Source organism: Triplophysa dalaica, chromosome 24 (genome assembly GCF_015846415.1).
Source record: "Triplophysa dalaica isolate WHDGS20190420 chromosome 24, ASM1584641v1, whole genome shotgun sequence".
NCBI lineage: Eukaryota > Metazoa > Chordata > Actinopteri > Cypriniformes > Nemacheilidae > Triplophysa > Triplophysa dalaica.
Window position 1 is genome coordinate 8928637 of NC_079565.1, and position 26226 is coordinate 8954862.

The 26226-nt window shown below is 38.5% G+C and overlaps 3 protein-coding genes across 8 annotated transcripts in view; 1 reads left to right on the plus strand and 2 right to left on the minus strand.

Annotated features, from left to right (window-relative positions):
• ptprz1a (protein tyrosine phosphatase receptor type Z1a) overlaps positions 1–3755 on the plus strand; it is a 46710-nt gene extending 42955 nt beyond the window's left edge. For all 4 annotated transcript variants that reach the window (XM_056739287.1, XM_056739290.1, XM_056739291.1 and 1 more), the window contains 6 exons: positions 110–183; positions 275–403; positions 487–639; positions 1047–1189; positions 2267–2402; positions 2980–3755. In XM_056739287.1, coding sequence (XP_056595265.1) covers positions 110–183; positions 275–403; positions 487–639; positions 1047–1189; positions 2267–2402; positions 2980–3123 — 779 coding nt within the window. In that variant the 3' untranslated portion in view covers positions 3124–3755. The remainder of the gene's footprint in view (positions 1–109; positions 184–274; positions 404–486; positions 640–1046; positions 1190–2266; positions 2403–2979) is intronic.
• A 931-nt stretch (positions 3756–4686) lies between these two features.
• Positions 4687–21062, minus strand: aass (aminoadipate-semialdehyde synthase). Of its 3 annotated transcripts, none has more exons than XM_056739292.1 (25): positions 20808–21062; positions 19280–19518; positions 18891–19067; positions 18654–18738; positions 18478–18545; positions 17832–17978; positions 17600–17678; positions 17101–17228; positions 16570–16721; positions 16129–16251; positions 15551–15577; positions 14954–15065; positions 14681–14740; positions 14161–14228; positions 10204–10325; positions 9268–9397; positions 9065–9175; positions 8839–8947; positions 8474–8614; positions 8193–8360; positions 8021–8116; positions 7468–7583; positions 6244–6332; positions 5861–6037; positions 4687–5749 (listed from the first exon to the last, which is right to left on the minus strand). In XM_056739292.1, the coding sequence occupies exons 2-25, from the start codon at positions 19505–19507 to the stop codon at positions 5631–5633; spliced, it is 2832 nt and encodes a 943-aa protein (XP_056595270.1). In that variant the 5' UTR covers positions 19508–19518; positions 20808–21062; the 3' UTR covers positions 4687–5630. The 3 variants fall into 3 exon arrangements, with proteins under 3 accessions (XP_056595270.1, XP_056595271.1, XP_056595272.1); XM_056739293.1 differs by having other exon boundaries at positions 20804–21062; XM_056739294.1 differs by lacking the exon at positions 15551–15577 and having other exon boundaries at positions 20808–21061.
• A 1902-nt stretch (positions 21063–22964) lies between these two features.
• Positions 22965–25148, minus strand: fezf1 (FEZ family zinc finger 1). Its single transcript, XM_056740435.1, has 4 exons — positions 24372–25148; positions 24156–24290; positions 23337–23469; positions 22965–23224 (listed from the first exon to the last, which is right to left on the minus strand). Exons 1-4 carry the CDS (start codon positions 25146–25148, stop codon positions 22965–22967), a joined length of 1305 nt encoding a protein of 434 aa, XP_056596413.1.
• Positions 25149–26226: the final 1078 nt, after the last annotated feature.

A 26226-nucleotide genomic window follows, 5' to 3' on the forward strand; every position in this document is an offset into this window, starting at 1 on the left:
TGAGCACAAAAATAAGGCTTGATGCTTGTTTTTCAGTGCATGGCCATCATTGGCCATTCTTTATAATTGTTGGTTTAACCAAAGTGTGATTGTTCTGTGTGTTTTGCAGTGGAGAAAACCAGAGTGCGTCTTTCCACATCAGTAGGAGACACATCAGACTACATCAATGCCTCATATGTCATGGTGATATAATAACTTTATATTTAATACTTCATATAAAATAACACGTTACACAATTCTGTAACATTAAGACTAATTTGTGTGTTTGGATCAGGGTTACCGGCAAAGCAAAGAGTTCATTATTACCCAGAATCCTTTGCCCAGCACAGTGAAGGACTTTTGGCGGATGGTGTGGGATCACAACAGCCGGGTCATTGTATCATTACCAGATACAAGTAGTACGGTCAGTACACTTTTTTGTCTGCCTTTGCTGATCGTTTACTTCATGTTTATTCATATCTCCTTCTTTCACCGTTTCATTCTCAGACAGACAACAGTGAGCCAATCATATTCTGGCCTGTGAGAGATCAGCCAATCAGCTACGAGACCTTCTCAGTCACATTGAGTGGGGAGACTCACGTGTGTCTGTCAAATGAAGATATGTTGATAGCGCAGGATTACGTTTTAGAGGCTACGCAGGTAAATGCTTCCATAATTTTAGTTGCTGGCCAGCCAATAAGGTTTAAGCGCTATTATTAGCAACAGAATGAGATTTTATCCATAATGAACAGAGAGGAAGGTATCATACTGAGATGGGGAGATTATTTTATGTAAATGTACCTGCGTCATTTCAGCAGAATTGTTCGGAAAACATAACCGCGGTCATCTGTTTGAAAGGTTTATTTCCACGATTGAGGAAATTATTAGAAAGAGCAAATGGCTGCTGACGAAAGCCAGAATAGAGTTAAACAACAGCAGTCAACAACACATCTGCTGCATCTTCCGTACTTAACACAGAACCATCTGGATGTGCAGGAAGTTTTAACCATACACACATGCTAATAAACTTGACGTACATTCAGATCTTATTTGCTTTCTGTTTTCAGGATGACTATGTTTTAGAAGTAAGGCATTACCGGGCCCCGCACTGGCCCAATCCGGACAGTCCCATCAGTAGCGTCTTTGAGCTGATCAATATTGTCCAAAAAGAAGCCGTCTCCAAAGATGGACCCACGATCGTACACGATGAGTAAGTTGTCCTTCTGAGCGGAGTTATCTGTATATTCAAATTCGTCTTTTTTTCTAGTACTAATATCTAAAATTCTTAAATCAAGATACATTTCCATGAGAAACAAAATGAGATAAGATATTTAGGTTTGTTTTCAGAAATGATCAAAATATGCTTTAAATATGTGCCAACGGGGTATGAAAAATAAACTATTTATTTATCAATTGAATGTTCTCAGCCTACCGGGGGATATTTAATCTATTTTAATATTTTTTTATTATTTTATTAAAACAGGACTTACATTTTTAGGTCATTCTGTTCCTCGCGTAAATGTACCTTGAGTAGAGAATGTTAGATATTTAAACTCAGTTGTGGGTGTTGCTGTAATCAAATGACTTTTTTCAAGAGAAAGCAAAGTAAGGGATTTTTCTTCATTATAAAGTAATTGAAGTACAGCCGGTTGTTATGTACTTTGCATTGCATACTGTATTTATAGTTCTATATAAAAAAAATACAATTTAAAATCTAAATTTAGGGGCCTTAGAAATTAGGTCATTTTGAAAAGAACCTATTGAATTAAATGATCAAATGAAATGTTAACAGCTGGTTACAAGCAAAGTTTAGTTGAAGTTTCTTTTAAACGGATTTAATGTCTATTGTCCATGTGGTCAAGGTAATTTTTTTTAAAAGTAATTAACAGTTAGTAATGCAGTCAGTTTAATTAAGTGAAAAAAATTGCTAAGAAATACTTTATATATTCAAATAAACCTTGATGGTTTCAGCAGCAACAACAGAAAGGAACATTTTGTGGCCCAAACTTAACTTCTGGTAGACTTCCTTAAAGAATCAGTAACTGCTGAGAACTTTTCATTTAATTTAACACAATTCATATACAATAAAATATTAATATAAAGTGAATATAAAATAAATTGTTATATTATGTCCAAGCACAGACCTGAGGGCCAGGCGCGTGCGTCTGATGTCTATAAGTGGCTAGACCTCTTTATTTACGCCAGCAACTATGGCCTTGTCAATTGCAACTGCAGCAATTTGATGTTAGCATGTTGTTAAGATGCTAAGCGTTCTGTATGTCCACAGATATGGCGGTGTGACTGCCGGAACGTTCTGTGCACTGTCTACCATAGTACAACAGCTCGAATCGGAGAATGTGGTGGACGTCTACATGGTGGCCAAGATGATTAACCTCACGAGACCTTCTGTCTTCACTGACATTGTGAGACTTCTTTCATTCATAGTATAAGTCCTTTCTATACATTCTTTCATTAATGTAAGTAAATTTGTCATAGTTTTGGGGACGATATAAGGAAATCGCTTATATAAATATTGATTAGATCATACTTTTCTAAAATATATAAAAAAATAATGCATGCTTATTTAAGCTTTGATAAACTACACTTAGCTCTCTACACTGTAGTATGCTTTGTGAGAGATGTTTTTATTGCTCTTATGCCCCCATGCTAGACCCAATTGCTTCAATTGTTTACCCAAGTTGTAAGTCGCTTTGGATAAAAGCGTCTGCTAAATGACTAAATGTAAATATAAAACACAATTAAAAATATATATTTTGATGCATTTCTTTGCTTGTAAAGTGTCAAAACTAAAGCCACTATTCCGCTCGCTACTATACTTCATTCATTTAGCTGTGTTTGCCAGCAAATGTAGATTATTAAAAGTTATTAAAATAAAATGTTCTGAGGTGAAATTACTCGGTCGCAAGGGAAAATTAACATTTTGAGAGGTTTTGTATGGTCAGACTAAAAACATGTTCTTGTTTTTTTGTTGTTGGACAGGAACAGTACCAGTTCCTTTACAAAGCTATCCTGAGTTTGGTCGGCACCCAAGAAGACAAGCGAGCGCTACACTCTTCCGACAACAACGGTACAGTCCCAGGAGACGCCTTGAGCACGGCCGAGAGTCTGGAATCCTTGGTGTAACCATAGTGACAAAGCCTCCACAGGAAAAAAACAGACTCTCCATCAAAGAATGCTCTTCTGATGTCCCCCAATCCACTTTTTATCTTTGAACTGATGGAGCTTTTAAACGTGTGCCTTCCGACTCAATGCCACATTTTTACGCCGGACCATTTGTCTTTCAAACTGCCACCTTGTGCTAACGCTCTACTAATGTCTTTTACGGTCTTATATTTATTTGCTTAAAAGCTTGTTTAAAGAAAATCTTTTCTTACTTAGTTTTGTATTAGTCTATTTTTGGTAGTATTCGAAGAATTTCAGCCACGCTGTTTTTCGCACGACTATAAATACAAAGAAAGTGGCAAAAAAGTTCACGTGTCATTGTTAAAGGTGGTGAATAATGTTCTAATCTGTAAATAATAATACGGCAGCATCCACGTCGATGGACCAAATTTCTATTTATGTCTAGATTTTTATATTGTGCAGCAGAGGCTCTAGTGCTTCACAGGATACGGCTGCGTTTTAATGTTTAGTCGACACTTTTGAAATAATGTTTTTGATGTTTTGTACCGTCACTGCCGCAGTATGTACTGACACTGTTTAGCTTTACACAACGTTTGTCTGTTCGTAGGATTAAAAAAAGCACACAAATAAGAGTGATCTGTTTTCTTCCAAACTCAGCTGATCTGTTCGTCGATTCTTAGTCGAGGATTATATTCTCACATTTTTAAATGATTAACATTGTACTATTTTCGTACCCGTCTTTAAATCTTATTTCAATAATTTTCTGTGATTTTCATCCGCCCTGGGGACAGACTCATGTTGATTAGTCTCCAGACGCCTTCCGCTTGGCTCACGTGGGCTGATAATTCTTCAGCGAGTTTCTTTTGACTTTAGCTCAGATTCCCAAACTACCCAAGAGGTCGGATCTTTGAGTAATAATTATTCCGTCGTCTCCATCTGGCCCATGAGGAAAACCGTCGAACGCAAAACAAAGCGAGGTTTTCTTCAAAAGTCATTTGCCAAATAGGGCTTTTGTTTTTCAATTAACTTTTACACGGTCCGTCTCAAATTCGTCTTGGCTTAACGCGACGAGACCGACCGGGTCGCTTCTTATGGGGCCGTAAGCCATTGCTCAGCTCACTCTTAAACCTGGAGGAACATCTTCAAGAAACTGATTACAGTAAATCTTAGGCTTAGGTTTTGGTGACAAAGATGACAGCTACACAGAATTATGAAATAATCCTTTTGAAGAATTGCTTGTAATTATGCCCAAATTCTAATCCCTAATCTTAAGAGCAAAAGGTCACGCTCATTTGGAGACAAAATATGGGTCAATGGCCAGACGCCATCTTGAGTTGTTAGCTTAATTTGCATTTTTAACTTCTAATAATTACGGGACCCAATTATCCTTCGCTTGGTGGCCTACTTTATGCTGACCAGTCAACAGAACCATACGATCATTTTATGACCATTACTGGGCAGTCAACAGGGGTGGGGGTCATTCATTTTTCATCCATTATGTCTGTGTTGTTAAATCCACCGAACATTTCTTGAAGGACTATAAAACGATGCAAACAAATGTGCTGTTCATAAAAAAAGTGAATTGTTATAAAATACAGCAGGTTTGTTTTAATGAGGAAAAACAAAACAGATTCAAGACATCTTCAGCTGCTCTAAAATCATTTTCACATTGAAATAATACTAACAGAAAACTTCCATCTCAAAGCCTTTCAGTAATATTCAGCATCAGAGAGTTGTGATAACTGCTGGAAAACATCACCATAATACTTTGCTTGTCTGAGGATGATTTTTTGTTATTGCTTGTTTTTAAGATTGGAATAATTTTTTAGTGTTACATCAATAAAACACTGACTGTGAAAGAGGTTCATGTTTGACAACAAACAGAACTAAACAAGAAGCAACTCTACATCCAGGCAACAACAAAAGTGCTTCTTTGGAGTTTATGTACACCGCTTCAGATAATAAAATACTCTCTCGTCACAAGACTGATTAAAAGAACACACACTGTCATTTAACAAATGCCCCCAATCCTCACTTGTTCAGTGTATTCAAGTCTACATACACCTCCAGCATTCCTGCCTAAACGTACAGAAAAGATCAAGATTACAAAAGAATTAAAACTACTTTCAGTACTTATTTACCCTCGTTTCATTCAGAACCTTTATGTGATTTCTTTCTTCTGTGGAACACAAAAGAAGATATTTTGAGAAATGTCTCTGTGGTTTGTCTCTATACCATGGAAGACAGAGGGGGGGCAATGTTGTTTGGTTACCAACATTCTTCAAAACATCTATTGTGTTGTGCAGAAGAGAGAAAGTCAGAAAGGTTTGTATTGACATGAGGGTGAATAAATGATAAAAGATCAGTGAACCCTCTAATGCTTCACTACTACAGATCAAGTTGTAATAGATGTTACCGGCTCATTATACACTCCTGTGATACAAAAATGAGTGAGTTTGGTTTCTTATTGACGGTCAAACAGGCTTGTTTAGATCATCAGGCGTTGGTTACTCTGACACGGTGCTCTTGGTGACATACTGAAGACCTTCCTCCTGCAATCTCTTCAGTACTGGACTGTAGATGCTCTTCGTCATTGGCACCACAAGCCCTTTGGTGGACAGTTCGCCTGTGAATGGTAGAAAGTATTTTAATAGCTAAATGAGAAATTTCATCCCAAGATTCTGTGGTTGGCTTAATGAACATGTGATGTATATATCATATATGAAGCAGAACTGACCGCTGAGGACCATACGAGCTGCAATCGCTGCTGGGTAGCCCACAGTTTTGGCCATGGCTGAGAATCCATTGGTCTCGCCATAGACCACAAAGCTGATGTGTTTGGTCTCCAGCTCGCCAGTAGGGTGCCTAATCCCTACATCGTTCCTCATGATGATCATATCTCGCTCACCTTTAGCTACACAAAAAAGCAGGATGCTAGATAGGCAAGTATGTCAGACAGACTTCATTTCAACTTGAAGATGTTTAGTACTCTTATGTAGCATTCAAGCCACAAGATCAAACCAACGATCGACCAACGAAAATTGTACAATGACGTGGATCACCAGGTCTTACATAAAACAGTATATTATAAATTTTAAATCTTATTCATACTGTCATTACCGTAGGAGAGTTTGGCCTCCAGGTGTTTTGCGACTGCTGCCAGGATGGTGTTGGCGTGGGGAACGGGTTCCTCGCTGAGCATTCCAAGCCTGATAAAATTCATTCATTCAATCATCTCCAACCAATACAGACAGCTTTGCTGTAAGATTACAGTTCATGCATTTGAATCTTTTTTGATCTTATAGACTTCTGGCACAAATTTTTCTCAGACAAAAAACAACTCGCTCTTCTTTCAAAAAATCCACTACAATGCCTGTAGGACACTCCCAAGGTGTAGTCATTAATGAAGTATTTAAAAAAAAAAACAATTTGGTCGTTGAGAAGTACATGTCCGGCTAACATCACTAGATACGTAATTGCGACAAATATACGTCTTCACAATGTTGGTTTTTAGGACATTATTGTAACATTCCGATAACCAAAGTAACTTCGTAGTATCTTAAGTGGCGCAAAGATATTTGATATGTTGCAACTGATATGTTTCAGATACGTCAACTTAACTCTGCTGACTGGGTTTTACTAAACACTAGAAATTTGTAAGACTGATTGGCTATCAAATCACAGATACGATCAACAAACCATATGACCTTAGGCATCAGTCAGACGCTATACAGTTTAAACTACAGACAAGTGTCAAAGTTTAATACTTAAGGTTAGTTTCTTCAAGCCATAGTTTTGTTTTGGCAAGGACAGCTAAATACAACACAAACCTGCGTTTTACAAACTGTGGCAATAAAACGTACTGTACAAGAAAGTTATCGTTCAACTATTAAACTCTATTAGACTCTTCCTTATGGAGCCAGAAATCTGACCAAACAAGCTGAATACAAAAAAAGGCAAAGAGTGCTACACGGGTCTCTTCATATCATCAACGGTGCTTTTAGGATTATCCCAGATAATGCCGTATCAAAAATAGAAAATACTCCAAGGCACTAGATAGATTCAGAAATGGTTCAGTGGGTAAGGTTTGTTTTTCCGAGATCTTCTTCTCTTCACTGTTGAACCGCGAGGCTAACCTCACCCACTGAACCATTTCTGAATTTGTATCTGAATTTCTGAGTTTAGAATTTTTCAATATTTAATTTGAGAATTTAAATATTCATATTTAAAATCAAATTCAGAACTATATTGAATGTCAGCAAATATTCAATTTTCTACAATTGCACTTATCTAAAATTCTAATTCAGATTGTTTTGTCAGATTTCTGGCTCCATACTTCCCTACCATCTGAGACTCTGCAGTCTGTAGTCGTCCTTGTCTATCCGCTCATAAACAGCCTCTTCAAAAGCACTGCTGCTCACTGTGCTGGCCAATCCAATCTGTTTACACAGGAGCTCTTTCTGTGAGGAAGACAAGAGAACACCACCACATCCAAGTCAGAAGTACTGTAGTATAAAACGTTAAAGAAAAAATAAACGAAAGCATCTTAAGCGCTTCTTGCTTATTATCTACTGCAGATTTTGACAAACGATCTGAGTTATAAAGTGAATGAGGTAGAAAAGCTATTTTGGGGTTTCGTGCATTTGATTAAATTAATATTTGATCAAGTTAGGTACTGTAGGGCTGTCAAACGATTAATCACGATTAATCGCATCCAGCATTAATTTTTTGTGTTTACATAATATTTGAAATGAATGTGCACAGAACACATACATATGTTATGTAAACACAAACTTTTATTCTGGATGCGATTAATCGCGATTAATCGTGATCAAAAGTTACACTTTTAATGTTAAAAACTGCACATTAAACAGAATAATGTTGAATAAAGTTATACCCATGAAACGGGAGAAGCTGTGTGATCCAACAGTGGACACGGCTCAGTGTTGATCAGCCCCAATTTCACAAAGCCGCTCATCACTGAAGAGAAACCCTGCGGACACGCAAACATAACACATTAGTTTGTTCAGAGAATTGCCTGATTTGTACAGTTTAGTTAGTAAAAACACCTTGAAGCGCAGAGTTCCCCGGACAAGCGTGTGAGCCGTCTCAATGCCGTAAGGCTCGGCGTACTTGCTGCTATCTCGGTTAGGGAATCCCTCCAGATTGAAACCGGGCAGGAAGTCCATCGGCTTTGTGATGTCCATGAGGGCGCCGCCAGGGGAAACGCTAACAATCTGATCGGTGTATGACAGGCTTTACATTTTCAGAAAATCCATTTGCAAAATGCAGACATTGTGCATATGGGTTAAGGTTGTGGTGATATTTAATACAGTTCATCTCGTTTCACCTGGTTATCTCTCAGGTAAATGGCCGGACTGATAGTATTGAGCAGAACGCCGTATGGACTCCAGCTAAACTTGTAACGCAGCGGGTTATCCGAGCATTCTGGAGCAGGAAGACCTCCACAAAAAGAGCTATAGGACTCCACCTGTTAAAGAAACGAAGAGCATCATGTGACCAATTATTAAAAACGATGCTCAATCCAACTGTTAAATAAGAGAAAATGAACATTTACTATTAAGGTCTGTCATATGGTTTCCAGACGTGACTATAAATCCACCAATGGTGCGACAGTATGTCAGTCTATCACAAATACCCATAAACACATCCAACTGGTAAACAAACACACGAGTGCACGCGTGCAATACCTACAGTGCAACCGTCTGCCTTGGCCTGATCGATGCACTGCATGGCCAACATGTGATCAATGCCAGGGTCCAGACCCATCTCATTTACGATGGTGATGCCAGCTTCCTCGGCACTAGGAGAGCGACAGCCAATCATGGTGAAGCGACGTGTATAATGAGGTCAACCAATGGGATTTGAACAAAGAGTCATACTTGAGTTTTTTTTTCTAGAGAAGTTGGAAACTCCATACCTGTGCTCAAGTTCTTTCATGGCTGGGCTCATGTAACTGGCCGTCACCATGTTCACCTTCATTTTAATGCAGTGTTTGGCTACTTGTGGATGAAATGTGTACGGTAACATGCTAGGTACAACAACGACCACAAAGAAAAGGATGCAAATTATTTAGTGGAATTTTAGAAAATAAGTACAGTACATGAATCTTTAGATGGTTACCTGATGACAATGTCATGGTCTTTGATCAGAGACTCGAGGTGGCCCTCCTGGCTGGTGATGTCCAACATCACAGCGATGGTGTTAGGATACGTGGCTGCCATCTCTTCTGCCTGGTTTAAAAAATTGGATGCTGCAATGCAAAGTAGATCAAAATCAATTAGATATCATGACTGAATGACACTAAACAATTTTTAAAGCATTTATTAATCTTGATGAGCATAAGTGTTTATTTTTGGTTAACTAAACCCTCGGAAGTCAAATTCACAGTTTTTCTGTGTACTGTGTAATTTCTGTTTTCAATTGTACTTTTTCAATGATTGCATACTGTGTTGTCAAAGATGACAAGCAGTTTTTAATACTTTTTATTGTTTAGATATTTGCAAAACCCAGTGACGAACATAAAGGGTGAATAATAATAACGATTTACGGCAAAAATAAAAATCATAACAGTAGAGTTATGTAGAAAGTAACCAATTATTTATGAAGTGTTTATATACTGTTTAAATAAACGGTTTAATCAATTACATGAAATATTACTATTAATATGAATTAAATTATGTCAATATTGTTAAACGATGTTAAATAGATAGTCCACCCAAAAATGAAAATTCTGTTTTTATTAGAGAATTTCTTCTTAAAAACACAATTTCTCATTTTTGAAAATTTCTCATTTGTTTCATGGTAGAAAAAAATAGTCAAATGATTTTGGAACCTATTGAGGGTGAATAAACTAAATCACAGAATTTTCATTTTTGGGTGAACTATCCCTTTAATTACAGTGTTTTCCACCCTTAACGTATGCAACCTTATTGTAAAGTGTTACACGTTTTCAAGGCTTATTTATTTCATTACAAATTTAAGGACTGTGACTCCGATAACATAAAATTTATCAAATGTAGTAGTGCTGCATCCCAGACGGATTTTTTCACCACTCACCCACTGTGACCTGGGTACCAGCATCCCTGGTGAGATACTCGATAACTGGCCCAGACACATAGCCCGAGCCCAGCAAAAGCACTCGCTTCATTCCCGCTTTCTTCAGGATCTGCTCGGATTCCCTGTGTGCCAGATGGTTTGGTTATTACCACAAACACACACACACACACAGATATTCATGCAAATTCCCTCTCACTGGCCAAACAATCTGTGAAATCACCAAACATATCCTGTTGGATAGTGATCTTAAACTGATTGAAGAGGAAGCAAAATCCACTGAGATGAAGGAAGAAATAATCAATAAGGTCTCATGAGATGGACCAGAAATGATCCAAATCAAGTTTATTTAAAGGTCAAGTGTGTAATGTTTTGGAGGATCTATTGACAGGAATATAATATAATATAATATACTTAACTATGTCTTCAGAGGTGTATAAAGACCTTACATAAAGTAGCGTTTTTATTACCTCAGAATGAGCAATTTCTAAACTGCTCTTCACAGCGAGTTTGTAAATACATAATTCCCTCTTTGACAAAGAAGCGAGAAAATCATCTTTGTCCTGTGTCAGCCACCGTAGTGCTTTGAAAGGGAGCGGTGGACTGAACCATTGGTTGCAATTTGCAACCTCACCACTAGATGCCGCTAAATTTCAAACACTGGACCTTTAAGATAGAAGAAGAATCCGATTTATTTTAAGGTGATGCTGTATGGTCACAGATTACACATAACAAATGTAAAAAATTTAGATCAGGAAGGAAAGATATGATTCCGGATCCGTATGTTCTCCATTCAAAAGATAATCGACGCAGTTTGTTGAGGCTGTTTTGATCTCCGAGTCCCCTGGGAAACGCATTTGATGCGACCACCCCCTGTCGCTCAGCCTAATTGGATCTGATGCTGCACATGAGCAAAAATGTAACTCATGACCCGCCACCACCTGCATGCCTCATGTCTCAAAACACCACAAAACTAGAAAATCCACTAAATATCACTTCGAGGAAATGGAGTGATTTATTAGTCGTTCAAAAACGGCACATTTTTAGACAAACAAAGGCTTTGAATATAGCTCATCCAATCAGAATTTAGAGTCAAACGTGTACGTTTAAAAAAGACTTCAATGTCAAATGTAATGATTTCAATACAAAAAGGTATAAGCCACAGAAGAGTGTGTTTTGTTACCAGCTTTAAATGCCCATTCATTTCATAAATGAAACTAATTTGAGTCATTCATTATTGTTCAATCAAATGTTTATTAATCTGATCTTCTCGAATTGGAGACCAAGTCAAGAACAAATAAATCAAGCAGCGAGTCAAATGGTGGGTCTTCAAGCGTTCCATTGATTGATGAAATGGAGGTCAATGTTGTGAGCCTCCTTGTCTTCCATTACCAAGACCATAATGGATGCAAAATAAAAATACAGTCTACGGTTTTGTCAGCCTGTTTTTTTGCCCTTGAATGAGACCGACAGTGCACAAAGGAGCTCTATCGGAGCGTTTGTTATAATGACTGTTGATCGCGCCGTGAATGAAATGGCGTGAGGAAGGCATGAATAGATTATGATTTCCATTCCGTGAAAGTGACTCAAACGTGTTATATAATCAATTAATCGGCGTGAAAAGATATATAGAGCTTGAAAAGAGAAGCTCACCTTGGATAAGAATTCAACTTTAAAATTTAAAGGGACAGGCTCATTGATTTTGTAAGACATGCTGAAAATTCTAGGATTGAATAGCGGTGTGGGAGTGAGTTAGAGAGAGAGGGTGAGAGAGAGAAGGACGGTCTACCCACGAGAGAATGCTCTCAGGAGACGTGAACTCTAGAAATGCAACGTGTTAGGCAGTGCAGAAGCAGCACAGCGACCACCCTGTGTCTTCACAAAACAAACACAACTTCAAGTTAAGATTTCAAAATTTAACTTGCCATACATTTAGTGTTAATCTGGAGCTAAACCTGTGGAAATGATCTAACCAAACAAAACTGAGGATGAACAAGTATTTGGTATGTCAGGCAGCTTTTTTGTGTTGTGCATAAACGACACAAATATATTTTGAGTTGGAATTAATATACAGCAGCGGGGAAAAAAAGTTTTTTCTTATTTCAAAATGTAGGTATTATAGGTATGTATTTAGGTAAAGTCATTATTTTGTTTTATTCTGTGAACTAACAAAATTTCTCACACATTTCTAATGAAAATATTGTTTCTATTTGCATTTATTTGCAGAAAATGAAAACTGGAGAATCAGGTGAAAATAACAGATAAGATCCTCTGTGTGTTGTTCAGATCTTAAATACTGCAAAGAAAACAAATTCACATTCACTTTAAGGCAGAACAACTGTATTTTTTTTACATGAATTTAGGAAAAGTTAAAAAGGATTTTTAATGTGTCTTGTCATGCTGTCAGTCTTTCACATTGCTGTTGGATGACTTTGTCACTCCTGAGGTTTGATATTGTTGAAATTCAATAGACACTGGAATGGCCACAATTTAGAATGGTCTCTTAACCAAGGCTGTATATTAAATACATCATTTAATAAATACAAAATTTAATAAGCTATTTTTGTAGTCCTAACATTTTTTACACACCTAATTCTTGGCTTAAAATACAATATTAAACAAATTATTTTTAATATGTTGCAGTCTAAAATGCAAGATCAGATTTGAATTCTTACTGAAAACGACTTTTTTCTTGAAGAATAATGCAGTCGGAGTTATAATAGCACGTATCATTTTACTTTCAAGTGGTAGAACGGTTGTGAATGGGCGTCGACTTTTTGAAGCTCCAAAAGTGCATCCATCTATCAAAGAAGTGCTGGACACGACTCTGTGGTGTTAACAATGGTCTTCTGAAATGAATCGCTGTATTTGCTTACAATCCATAGCGCTGTTAATATGGATCATTTTCTTAAACAAACGCATCGAATGTTTTCCAAATTCATAACATGGGTAAATTGTTTTGCCTCTGAAATATCCCTTTACCAACATAAAAAAACATTACTGCACATGCACACTTTTGTGACCCCCAACTTAACTTCAGGTATACATTAACGAACAAAAGACTGTCTGTAGATTATTTCTGATAACAATCAAAAGAAGCCGAGAAGAACAGTTACTTGGCTAAACTTGTCTCTCCAATATTTTGAATTTAGACTGCCATACCAGGCTCAACCGCTAGATGTCAATGAACCATACGGTTTCCAGTGAGACCCAGCTACAGGACCCATTCAACAAATTGTTTATTCAATAAAATGAACATACAACAAAAGTCAACAAAACATTTATATAATACGATCATTACACAGTGAAATAATAATACAAATGAATATGCACATGAATTAAAATATAAATAGTTGTATTATTAGAAACTAACCAAACACAGACCGGAAGTTAACTGGGGGTCAGCCACACGCACGTCCGATTAAACAGTCTATAGTAAAATGTAGTATAAATCCTAGACCCTATAGTGATTCTTACAGTAGTAAATATTGACGTATATCACAGTAGTAAAAGTGATACTGTAATATATTAAGTAATACTATATAAGTAATACTATAGTACTAAATGATTCATTACAAATTGTACGTTCCTTACTTATGCAGCCTGTTTGTTTGGTTTGTCGACAAACCATCAATTACAAACCCAGTTGCATGCACGATAACCTTCAGTATTTTCATAACTAGAGTGCTGTTTGCTCACCAAAAGCGGTTTCTTGTATGTTTTTTAAAGCTGAAGGAAATCAAGGCTAAAGTCTGTTTAGAGCATTGATATGGTTTTATCTGTCAGTCAACCTTTGAAAAAAAGGATCCTCATTGTGTGAGCATATCATCCAAAGCAACTTCACGAGTACTTTTGGCTTATATAATGTATCATGGCCACTGCTCGGGTTTTTGGTTGACAACCCAACCAAACTATTAAAAGCCTGCCAATAAGAAAACTTAGAATAAATACATTTCTTACCGTTTCTCTCGGAGTTTCTCAATGTATTCAAACTTAGGCGTCAACTTCCCGTTGGATGTAATAACAGCCTAGATTAAGATAAGTAATGGAAATAATCAAACCACTGCTACAAATAAATGCTTTTAGATTTACATTCATGCTTTTGCCAGATGCTTTTATTCAAGCAATGCATTCTGCTTAGTGCCATAACAAATGGTGAAACATCTGTATACATGTGTCACAAAAGAATCAGCATTGCCTATTTCCACACAAGACATCTTACAGTTTCCGTACAGAAAGACAATAGACATAAAAACAGTCTCCAATTGCAACGGTGTCCATTGAATGATTTAAGAAATCTCCAGCATTTGTTCCACACATCTTTGAATCTGCAGATTTGTATCTGCCCGCGCAGAAGTGCATGTCCGGCTGTTTCGTGAGTGAAACTTACAAACTTGTAAAACTCTACAGTGCTTTTGACACAAACTAAACAATCTGTATTATGTATACAAGAATGACAATGCTCTCTTGATAAACTTACGTCTCTAACTTGTGGAGAGAAGTCCTCTTCCTCCAACGGTCTGGTGGCGTCTGACGGGAGCTGTGGAACAAAGGTTAAAGTCACAAAAATCATTTACATTTATTTGACACGCTCTACCTGTTTAACTACAGGACTCTTATAAAAAAACGCCTAAAAACATCTCCCTAAATAACAAATCTGCACATGTTCAAAGCAGTCCTCTCCTCGGCAAACCAATTCCACAAGCTTTACAACATCACAAGATTATTACTCACCCCGCTTTAGACAACTCACCATCTCCCAGATGTACGGAAACAGCCGGTCTCCGAAATACTCAGAGGCTTCAATCGGCAGCTGAGCGGGCAGATTATCAATGGAACACATCAGAATGCCATTTCCTTCAACACTGAAAATATATACACGAAAATCAAAGCACGTCATTTTGGGACGTGACACACCAGAAACGTTCAATTCACATTGATTCCTACATCGCAAAATAGGGCTGTTCAAAAATGAATCGCGATTAATCGCATCCAGTATAAAAGTCTGTGTTTACATGTATATATTGAGGAAATATTTGCATGTATATATTTATATATCATTTAAATTAAATATAAACACATTTATTCATTTTTATAGTTTCCTAAAATATTCATATCTGTGTTTATAAATACGAAATAAAGATGCAAAGACATATATAACATGTACCTATATAAACACAAACTTTTATTCTGGATGCCACTCATTGCGATTAATCGTTAAACAGGTCTCAAAGCAGCTTAACAGAAAAGCATATGAGTTCAGACTCCTTTAAAAAATTAAGAAGCTATGAAATATATAGAATACTTGGAATTATTCCAAATCAAGTTTTTTTCATAATATTTTTCATACCTTGGTGTTACTACACCTGAAAATAATCTGTAAGGAAGCGAAACGGGAGAGAGAAGGGGAACAAGATCAGGAAAGGACCATGACCAGAGATACGAACTCAGGTTGCTTTAGGTGCAAACGCGCCACATATGTTGGAGCACTGCGCACAAGACCATCATCTCTGACATAATATGTTTTTTTAAAACAAGAACGATGACTTAATTGATGACAACTACATTAAAGAAATGGACTCACGTCAGAAATACCTGTGATTTCATTTGAAGGCTCGTACCCATCTTAAGGCTTTGTGAGAGGACAATGTACAAATAGGTAGATGACTGGTTATCATTTTAAATCATTGCCATTCCAGCTTTACATGGAAATATGCTAATGCTAAATTAGCACTGCTGTTTCAAGGGTGTTTGTGGTGGTTGCCAGGTGACCGGTCCGAATCAAAGCACCCCACCTTCAAGTCTCTTATTAATATTCCCATCTCTAGATACAGCATGGCTCTGTTCTTTCTTCGATACAAGGCTATGACATATTTTGTCAACCACCAGACAAAATGCATTAACAAACAGGAGGAAACAGCATCACACCTGTCATGATCGATATGTTGGTTTGCGTCATACATGCAGAAGGGTTTCTCAATAGTGGTGCACTCAGTCATGAACTCGATGGAGCCACCTGTGTCTGCCGAGATGTCACAGATAGCCAACAACCTGATGATCACAGAAGATCAAGAGTGTGAAAGGTTTAAAGGAACAGTTCACCCAAAAATCAACATTCTATCATCATTGGAGTCGTTGATAAATTGTTGAAAGATATTTGGAAGAATGCTTGTAACCGAACAGTTCTTGGCCACCATCTATTCCCATAGAAAGAAAAATGAAACGGTTCGTGTCCTTTCTTCTTTAAATTTCAGCAGAACAAAGAAATGTACAATTCATTTTTATCCTATAATGGTAGTCATTGGTGACCAAGAACTGTTTTGGTTACAAGCATTCAAGTCCTGAAAAAACGTAATTTCAGGTGCTCACTTGTGGGGAAGGGCGGGGCAGCCATGATCAGGTGATGCTGATGTTGACGTATTTTGTCTGATCAAACGCTGAGCGTCCAGACGTCGCAGCAATCTGGGTGTCTGAGGGTCCCAATATATTCCATTTATCAGACAGGTTGTGTAAGGGGCCACCTGTGCAAACAAAACAAAGCTCCTGAAACACTTCTCACACATTACATGCGTGTCCAGTTACGTTTGTACGTTTTCATGCATGTATATGAATCTAAAAAACGTGATTTGAGAAATACACGCTATTATTTTAGGAAGTTGTATCAAATCTGTTCGTTTTCTTATAAATGTAGTTTGTCAAATATAATTGGTGTCATATTATGGATTCACTGATAGCCTTATAATTCTGCACACAGGCAAATGTGTGTATGAGAAACTGGCTTTTAGAACGTTATAGCTGAGATGACAAATGAAGGAGGGGTCTTACAGCTGAACCAATCAGATCCCCGGTTACTCCCTTTATCAGGAACCAATACGTTTCTTTTGTTTACTCAGTACTCACGGTCTTTCTGAAGTGTGACGTGTACAGTTCAGGATGGTATTCGTACTCCAGGGGGTCATAGAGTCCATCGCTCTTTCTCATCAGGTGGTGATGTCTGCTGATCACTGTGCCGTAGACTTTGGCTAAATCTGAAAAGGACGTGGGCATGAGTCTTTTGACAAGCACACCAAGATGTGACAGGACAGTTCACCCAAAATTGAAAATTCTGTCATCATTTACTCTCTTTCGTCCGCGGAACACAAAAGAAGAAATTTTGAAAAATGTTGGTCACCGAACCATGCCGGTACCCATTGACTTGCATTGGTTTTGTATCTAGAATAGAAGTCAATGGGTACCTCTGTTGTTCGGTTACCGACATTCTTCAAAATATCTCCTTCTATAAATGCAGAAGAAAGTCCTACATGTTTGAAATGACAAGAGTAAATGATGACAGAATTTTCTATTTTGGGTGAACTGTCCCTTTAAGAACATATCACAAAGTAAAGTATCTGCACAGTACCTCCAGTCTCCGAGACTTCCTTGAGTTCGTGAGGTTCAACGTATTCACACGGGAGTTCGTTGAAAATGTCTTGGGCACCCTGCAGCAATATCGTGGAGGAAATTTAAAGAGACAGTTCTCCCAAAAATTTGAATTGTGCTTAACTCTTCAACATGACCTTGTGAATTAATTGACAGAATAAAAAGCAAGAGACTGGTTAAACATTACAGATATGTTTGGATTTCTCACTTACCTTAGACACATTGCCGGTGCCAGTAAACACAAATGTAAGAGGACCTATGGACTTGGGCATCAGACCCAAGGAAATTTCATACCCGCAATCCCTCACCGCCTGGATGGCCTGACTGACGTTTCTGTAGTTGTGTGCCATGCCAATGTGCTGTCACGTAAAAGATAACAAGAAAAGCAAATATAAAAACATCTTTTGACTCACATTGTTCCGGAGCTGTATTTCTTGTGAGAACGATACAAAAACATTTTGAAGTTAGTGAAGTTAATGAATTGAAACTGAAGCTTTTTAAACTCACAAAGGACACAAGATGTCCTTAAGTCGGTTTTTCACACAATGCTTTTGAAGACAAGTAGCCTTTATATACATTGTAAGAAAAAAATGTACAAACCCCATCAACCACTTCAAAAATACTTGTGTGTCATTTTGGCGTCCTTGACAGCTTCAGTCCACATTCTACAAGTTACTGTATAAAGTATTATTTTCTTTAGAAAGCTCCTTTTGTGTTGGAAATAAGTCATATCTCTTTCAAAAGAAACTAGTAACCCAAATAGAGGTTCAAATTCCAGAAATAAACGGACCATAAACAAACAAGTGTAACCGCGCATGTATCCAATATATAAAGGATAAATAAACAAAACGAAAATACCATAAATGGGGTGTGGTGTCCAAGAGCAAGAAAACGCAACCCCAGACCGTGTAAAATGTTTATCATTCCTGAAACGACACAGAAAAATGTTTAAACAACAAACATACGGCATGGAAACTCTGTAAACTTTAACCGAGGTGACAAACACAGTTTGTACATCTTTATAAGTCCCGTACCGGCAACACCAGCCCACTGTCCAAACGCTACAATTCTGAAGCCGTTGGGATCCACCATTTTCTCATAATCAATGAGTCGCACGTCCTAAAAAGAGAACGTCAGTGAGGATCTCGTGCAAGCTGTTGAGTCAACTACTGGTTAAATATGTCAAAACACTCACGACGGCAGAACAAAATGCATTGGAATAATACTACAGGGTAGCACCTGCTCACATCCAACATCTGTAGACACTTTACCTTTTTTAGAAGGTCGTCGAGAAGTCCCATGTTTGCCTCCTGAGCTTTGATGGTGTGCGAGAAGAACGCGTAGGTTTTGCGGGGGTACAGCTTTTCTTCCGGCGGTCTTTTCACACCGACGATGAGAGACGCCTCTGAGATGTCCTCCTGGACAATAGCACCTGCTTTTTCATAGAACTGGAAACACGAATCAATCGATTTACTGTAGATTTGATACCTTTATATACGATTATAGAAACCCGACATGTGTCTGGGTATGAAAACCACCAGAACTGGTAATACAACATTTTTCTCTGACAACCAGAAGGGGTCCAGATCCATTTTGTCTAGCAAACTTCTTTCCGTCCATTGAAATTGACATTTTGTTTGGCGGTTTGTAGTGTACTCACCCTGTCGTGGATGGCCCGTCTGTTGGAGGGCTGCACCAGCACCTTGTGCCCGGCGGCTGTGATCTCCTTCACGTGCCGTGGAGCCAGCGGCGCCCGTCTCTCCCACACGTTGACATCCTCACGTCTGATGGCTATGACACTGTGGTGATTCTGATGATGGTTAGATCTCTTCTGACAGCGCACGCAGCCTCTAAACCTTCTACCCTGGCTCCTCACCAGACGAAGCATGACTGAACCGGCTTCCAAAACACGCAGTGTTAAAAACTAACATTAAATTCACAATGATGATGACATATCAGATGAACACTTGAAGGGATAATTCACCCAGAAATTGAAACTCTGTCATTGTTTATTATCCTCCTGTCGCTCAAAATCTGTACATTTACATTTACATTTAGTCATTTGGCAGATGCTTTTGTACAAAGCGACTTACAGTGCACTTATTACAGGGACAATCCCCCTGGAGCAACATGGAGTAAAGTGTCTTGCTCAAGGACATACTGGTGGTGGCTGCTGGGATCGAACCAGCAACCTTTAGATTTACCACTTTAGTGGTTTAACCCACTAGACCACCATCTCCATATGTACGACACAAAAGAAGATATTTTGAGAAATGCCTTGGTGGTTTTGTGTCTTATAATGGAAGTCAAATGGGGGCTTGTTTGAATACCCCAAATTCTCCAAAACATCTTTATGTTCAACAGAAGTCATACAGATTTAAAGCGAATACAAGTCAGACTTTTCATTTTAGGGTTGAACTTTCACTTCACTATGCATTTTAACATCTGGGGTTCACCAAGGACAGGACTGCTTTGAACCAAGCTGTCAGGTCAGTTTATTTCTATAGCAGTTTTCATATTGCACTGTTTGAAAGCTTTCCTGTAGCTCAGTGGTAAGAGCAACGCAAGGTTATGGGTTCGATCCCAGGGGATTGCACATACCTATGTAAAATGTATAGGATAAAGCAATGAAAGTCGCTTTGGATAAAAGCGTCTGCTGGAATGTAAATGTAATGAAAGCTTTACAGAAAACAATTAATAACAAGCAACAAGGATGAAGCTACTTAAGTTCATAAAACATTTATTCTGCTATTATTTCACTTTCAATGGTGGCTGTCGTTTGTTTAAATATTCAGGAAGTCTGGACTTGACCGAAAAGATTCCTGAAGAAACACTTCTAGTGCAACTACTTAAGCACAAGCCACAAAATAACATTCAATAATCGCCAGAAGCTGGCAAAACTTCAAACGCGTGACTTCATTTATTCAGAGATAAACGACGGGAGCGCGCACAGCCCAAGGCTGTCATAGTAAACCTTTGAGCAACTAAAATGTTCGCACTTCCTGCAAATATAACGTCCTGGCAACATATGCTTCGCATGTATGTGACTGACTGATGAAGACATATTAGTTTCATTATTGCAGTTTAGTGCGGCTAAAAAAAGACACACGGGCTATTTTAGTATGACGTATGCGTGCTGTGACCGTGTTTGGGTGCAACAAGTGTCGTCTCGAGGCTTTCTCACCTACCTTCACCTTCTTTAGATTTAAGGATGAGTTTCGTCGGACCTACAACCGTGACACCGGTCGCACTTGTAATAATCACGTCAACGTTGACTGAAGGTTTAAACTCTGCCCACAGCTCGAGCGTGTGACGGTGTCGCTTAATGTGAATGACGGACGACTAACGGTGCGGGATTGACCTGTTTTAGGACCACCGACTAATAAAAACGTGCTGGCTGGACCCATCCATCCGGTATATATCACTGCACAAAATATTTGTTTCTGCATTCCTGCGTCAGAGAAGAAATCCGAGCCGGGCTTTAATCCCACCAATCCGGTTTAAGGATCAGGATCGGCCTCCTTACGTCCCCTTGACGTAGCGTCGCAGGTTTATGAGGTAAAGTGAGGAACACTCCCCCCCTCTCTTCCTTTACATTCAGATGCTGTGAACGAGAGGAATGCGGTCAAGATGTTCATAAATTGTGTATTTCTTCGTTTGTTTAGCACATTAAATTACTGAAAATATTAGGAAAAATCATGACGTGGATTTGCTCGTCAAATATGCATCCTTGACGAGAAACACACTCGCAAGAGAGCCACGTGATGAGAGGATGTAAGAATAATATGTAATAATGCAATAATAAGGATATTTGACCTTAATAATACAAAAATGATTACATCATTTACTCATCCGGTAGGCCTACGCACTTGTTATTGCTGAACATATATTTTGAAAAACGTCGGTGAGCAAACATTTCCCCATTTGACATCAAAACAAAGTTTGATTAGTGTGGTTCTGTGTTAAAAGCTCGAGCTTAATAAAAATACAATATTAGTCATGAGGTCATATTGTGCATTGTATTCATTCGTCGTCTTTGGAGCTGTTCACTTTCTGTGGTGCTGAAATAGTTTTAGTTGATGACTCCGCCTCATTCTCTCATACTGCACCTTGAGATTTCTTTCCTTACCTATTTAAAATGTGAACAGAATAATTTTCGTTTTAAAAGTTAATATTACATAGAATTTAAAACGTATACATATATAAAATAGGCAAATCTGACAATTTTATTTTGTTGTTGATATCAGTGGCTCCCAGCCCTGTTCCTGTCTGATCCCCAGGCTGTACACATTTTGGCTGCTTACTTTTCTGACACACCCATCTCAGGACTAGTACACTAGTAATAAGAAGAAGGAACAAGTGTGTTAGACTAGGGGCATCCCCAGCATGTGTGGTTTTGTGTGTCCTCTGGATCAAGGCTGGGGACATCTGTTGTACATCTTGCATTAATTTAGTTTCTTTCACTAGAGGGAGACATTTCACCTTATATTGTACGCAATGTAAACTACTGATAATATTAATGGATAACGGTCGCTATTTAATACGACAATATTCAATTATTGTTATTAAGCCGATACCGATTATCGTATTGGGATTTTAGGCCATTCTTTGTGTTTGTCTTTGCATAGACCTAACCATTGCTTGAAATTCTTTCTTTGTCGTCCAAATACTCTTTAATTAATTATCAAATGTTGGTATATCACGACTAATCTGTTCTATGTGATCTATTATTCCCGATAGTCTTCTTTCCAACAGGCGTCAGCTGAAAACACCAACGCGTCTGTATTCAACACACCAATTTACCATAAAACAGCAGTAAATAAATGCATACGATTTATTTTATTTCTCTACTTCCTTTATCATATGTTTTATAATATTTTCGACTGATCAGATGTCATTGGAAATATACAACAAAACCTTGCATATATATATATATATATATATATATGTATATAGGCCTATTCACATTGAATTAACAAAAGGCGTACAGTTGGCAAACAGTATAAGAACTGTATAAATAATACATGTATAAAATGAGGGGTAAATACACAGTTGTCACACAAATGTTTCATATATTGATTTCAGTTACTCTCTTTAAGTTAATGACAACAGCTCCGTTTTAAATAAATAAGACTGTCGTTACCCTGAGAGTACAAGAAATGATATAACAATTCACAGACGAGCTTCGACAAGGATGACAGACCAAAATATTTGGTCTTTTAAAATAACAGTAATAATAAAAAATACATTAAAAAAATAAAACGTTGCATGCGCGATCAGATTTAAAACAACATATTAGGTCAAAGAAGATGAACCCTACGTCCTGTAGGTTAAGTAAAGGAATTTCACTGACCCTCCGGGGTTCCATTGGGTGTTGGCGGTGAATGGGATGCTGGGGAAATATCGTGCAGTTTCCTAATGTGTTTTTTAAGATCAAAGTTCCTGCAGAAACCTTTGCCGCATGTAGGACAGGTGAAAGGTTTCTTGTCGTTGTGCGTGTGCATGTGAAACGTGAGGTTGTACACCTGGTGGAAGGCTTTGTTGCAGATATTGCACTTGAACTGTTTTTCTCCGCTGTGAGTCAGTTTGTGGTTCTTGTAGTTACCTATAAAATAAAACGAAAATGTGAGCAGTCAATTAATTGTATTTTTATCTTTAAATTCGATCGTTAAAATAGCGCACTAAATAGTGACACGATTAAAATATATTTTTGTTACCTTTCTGATGAAATCCTTTGCCGCAAAATTCACAAATGAAAGGTTTGTAGCCCGCGTGAATTCGTGTGTGGGTGTTGAGAGTTGAACTTCGGTTAAAAGCTTTGCCACATTGGTTGCATTTATGCGGTTTTTCCTGCAGACACACGAGAGAAACGTTATAGCTAAACACAAAGCTTGTGCTTTCGTGAATGAAAAAGGATAGGCTGAATACAGTTTGATTGGGACACTTTTTGACGATGAGATGAATGGGAAAAAGTGTCGAATTTAAACTGTATTCAACCTATTTCACTTGACATATTCATAATAATTTGAAGTATTAATAACACAAAACGGACGAAAAAATAATAACAGGATGATGGTTGAATTGCCTTATACAAAATACAACTACATGTAAAAAATAGACTATATTAACACAAGTAATAAGTTGTATTTTATTATTACAATTTAAAACAAATTCAAATTTGTGTAATAAAAATACTATTGGACACTCGCCTGCGTTACTTTCCTTTTAAAACAACATTGCAATAGAAACTATTTTTACAAAACATTTTAATAAGCATTTTTTATGAAATTATAAATATAGCAAATAAATAAAAGAAATTAATTTCTGCTTTTAACCATGAAAAAAGCACGCTATTCATTTGGGTGTATACACTTATTTTCATTAATTTATTTTGATCTAGAAATAGCCCGTCGCCCTATATTTATCAGTTCAAACAATCGAATAATCGTTTTATGAAAACACAAATTATATTATGATCTTGCTCAAAAACAGCTGTTATTTACAGACATTTATTGATATACTGCGCGCGGCATTACCTGAGTATGGATGATTTTATGGCGACAAAGAGTGCTCGCTTGTCTGAAGCCTTTGCCGCACACTTTGCACACGAACGGTCTGGCGCCCGTGTGAACCGGCATGTGACGCGTTAAATTATAGTGTGCGTTGAACACCTGGAAATGATAAATGCACTTTGTGTTAAAACACTAAGAAAGAACACAGAAGATTGGCTCAATCGATCACGCTCGTCTCACCTTGCCGCAAACTTCACACGTGAACACCTTTGGTTTGGTTTGAGGAGAGCCGCTGTTTAATTTGCCTGAGTTCTTGAACAGTTTCTCCGACAGGATCTGCGCGCTCTCCTTCATGTAATGGTGCAGATGAGTCTGAGAAAGCTCCTTGAAGGACACGTGAGGAGGGTACCTGTCCACGGCATTGCTCCCCTTACCCTTCTCCGCGGAAAAGAGGCCCTTCTGGCGCGCGTGGAGTGGGTTGTTGAGGAGATACGAAGCCATGGGGTGAAGGTTGACCAGACCCGCGTGAGGCGGACACGCACTTTCCCCGCAGTTCAGGTAACACATAGCGGCTCCCATTGCGTGGAACGACGACTGGTTCACCACGCGTGGGCGAAAGAGTTTGTATTGTCCGACGGTCGGGGTCACGTCTTGCTGCTCGTTTTTGTAATTCAAACCGATGCTCACGAGTTCGTTTGCATTGTAAGAAAACGCATCGGAATGATTGGCGTCTAATCCAGTGATGTGAAGTTTATGGGACGGCTCGCAGGCGAGCGGCATGAGCGGTATCATGCAGTGCAGCGGGGCGGGAGTCTGCTTGGGGTCCGCTTTCCCCGCGGGAGCGTGGAACAAGTTCGGGAACGGTATCGACTTTGGCTCGGGCGTCCTGGCCATAATCCTTTCGATCGAAAAAGCGAGAGGTTTGGAGCTGGCGATCATGTTTCCGCCGGTCGTTAAACTTGCCGAAGCCGAAGGGGCGCCTAATATTCCCGCTGAGTGGTAAAGCGCGCTGTCCATGACGTGGAGCGCAACACCTTTACCTGTGTCGAGAGCGCTATTCCTTTCGCGGATAAGTTTGATTCCTCTCAGTGACACGCAGGAAAAGACATCATCGAGCGCAGTCTCGGTCTGCTCGGGCCCCCTGGCTACTCCGACGCTCGTCAATTGCGGACAATCGCCACTTATGTCCGCCCCGGATTGCTCAATAAAGCGCGTTATGTCAATAGCGCAACTCGGGGCTCACCACGCGCACGCGTCAAAGACACGTTAAGCGTCCAGATGCTCGATTTAGTTCTATCAATCACCGGAGAGTTTTCCCCTCTCTCTCTCCTTCCGTCTCTGCACTTGTTCTACACACCGCTATGGGTGACTAACTCAAGAAGGTGCTCTTTATTACCACGCGCGTCTTGTTCAACTGTATAAGCGATTGGTGAATCTCCCGTCCCCTCGCGCTTCGCTATGACATCACTTTACCTCTCGCGTAATGACAGGCGCGCTCTCTGCTGGGATCACTAAGTGTATCGTGTTTGTCAACATTTGACATGTGAAAACTCCACCTTACCTTATTTTACTTTATTTTAAAGCGCATGTGAACGCCAGATTGCAGCTTGGGCCAGATCTTGGGGCGGTTTTTTATGACAACATCACTAGCTTTTGGCAGGATCGATTTGTTTATTCGTCATTCGTCATCTTGCAGCTTTAAATTTTGTGGAAATAAGTTTGAGTGAGCACAATAAATATGGAATTATGGAAACAATATTTGGATAGCCTAAGTGCATGTGGCCAGGGCCAAAATGATCAAAATTAGTTATCTTAGATTTGTTGTATTATCTGTGCCTACATACATAAAAAAAAATACAATTGACTTAATTATTCATTTTTTAAACATTTGTGTGTCATTAGTGAAACGCAACCTATATTAATTTGGCAATCACACGTACATAAAAAAAGAATAAGAACAAAGCCATTCTCAAAAGAGTTACAACCTTCGTTTAAACGCAAACTCATGAAAACATTCATCTGGGAATTGTGTGAGAGGTATTAACAGCAAAACGCCTCCAAGGAGTTGAGATCATGCCATGAAGAGTGAGAGAGA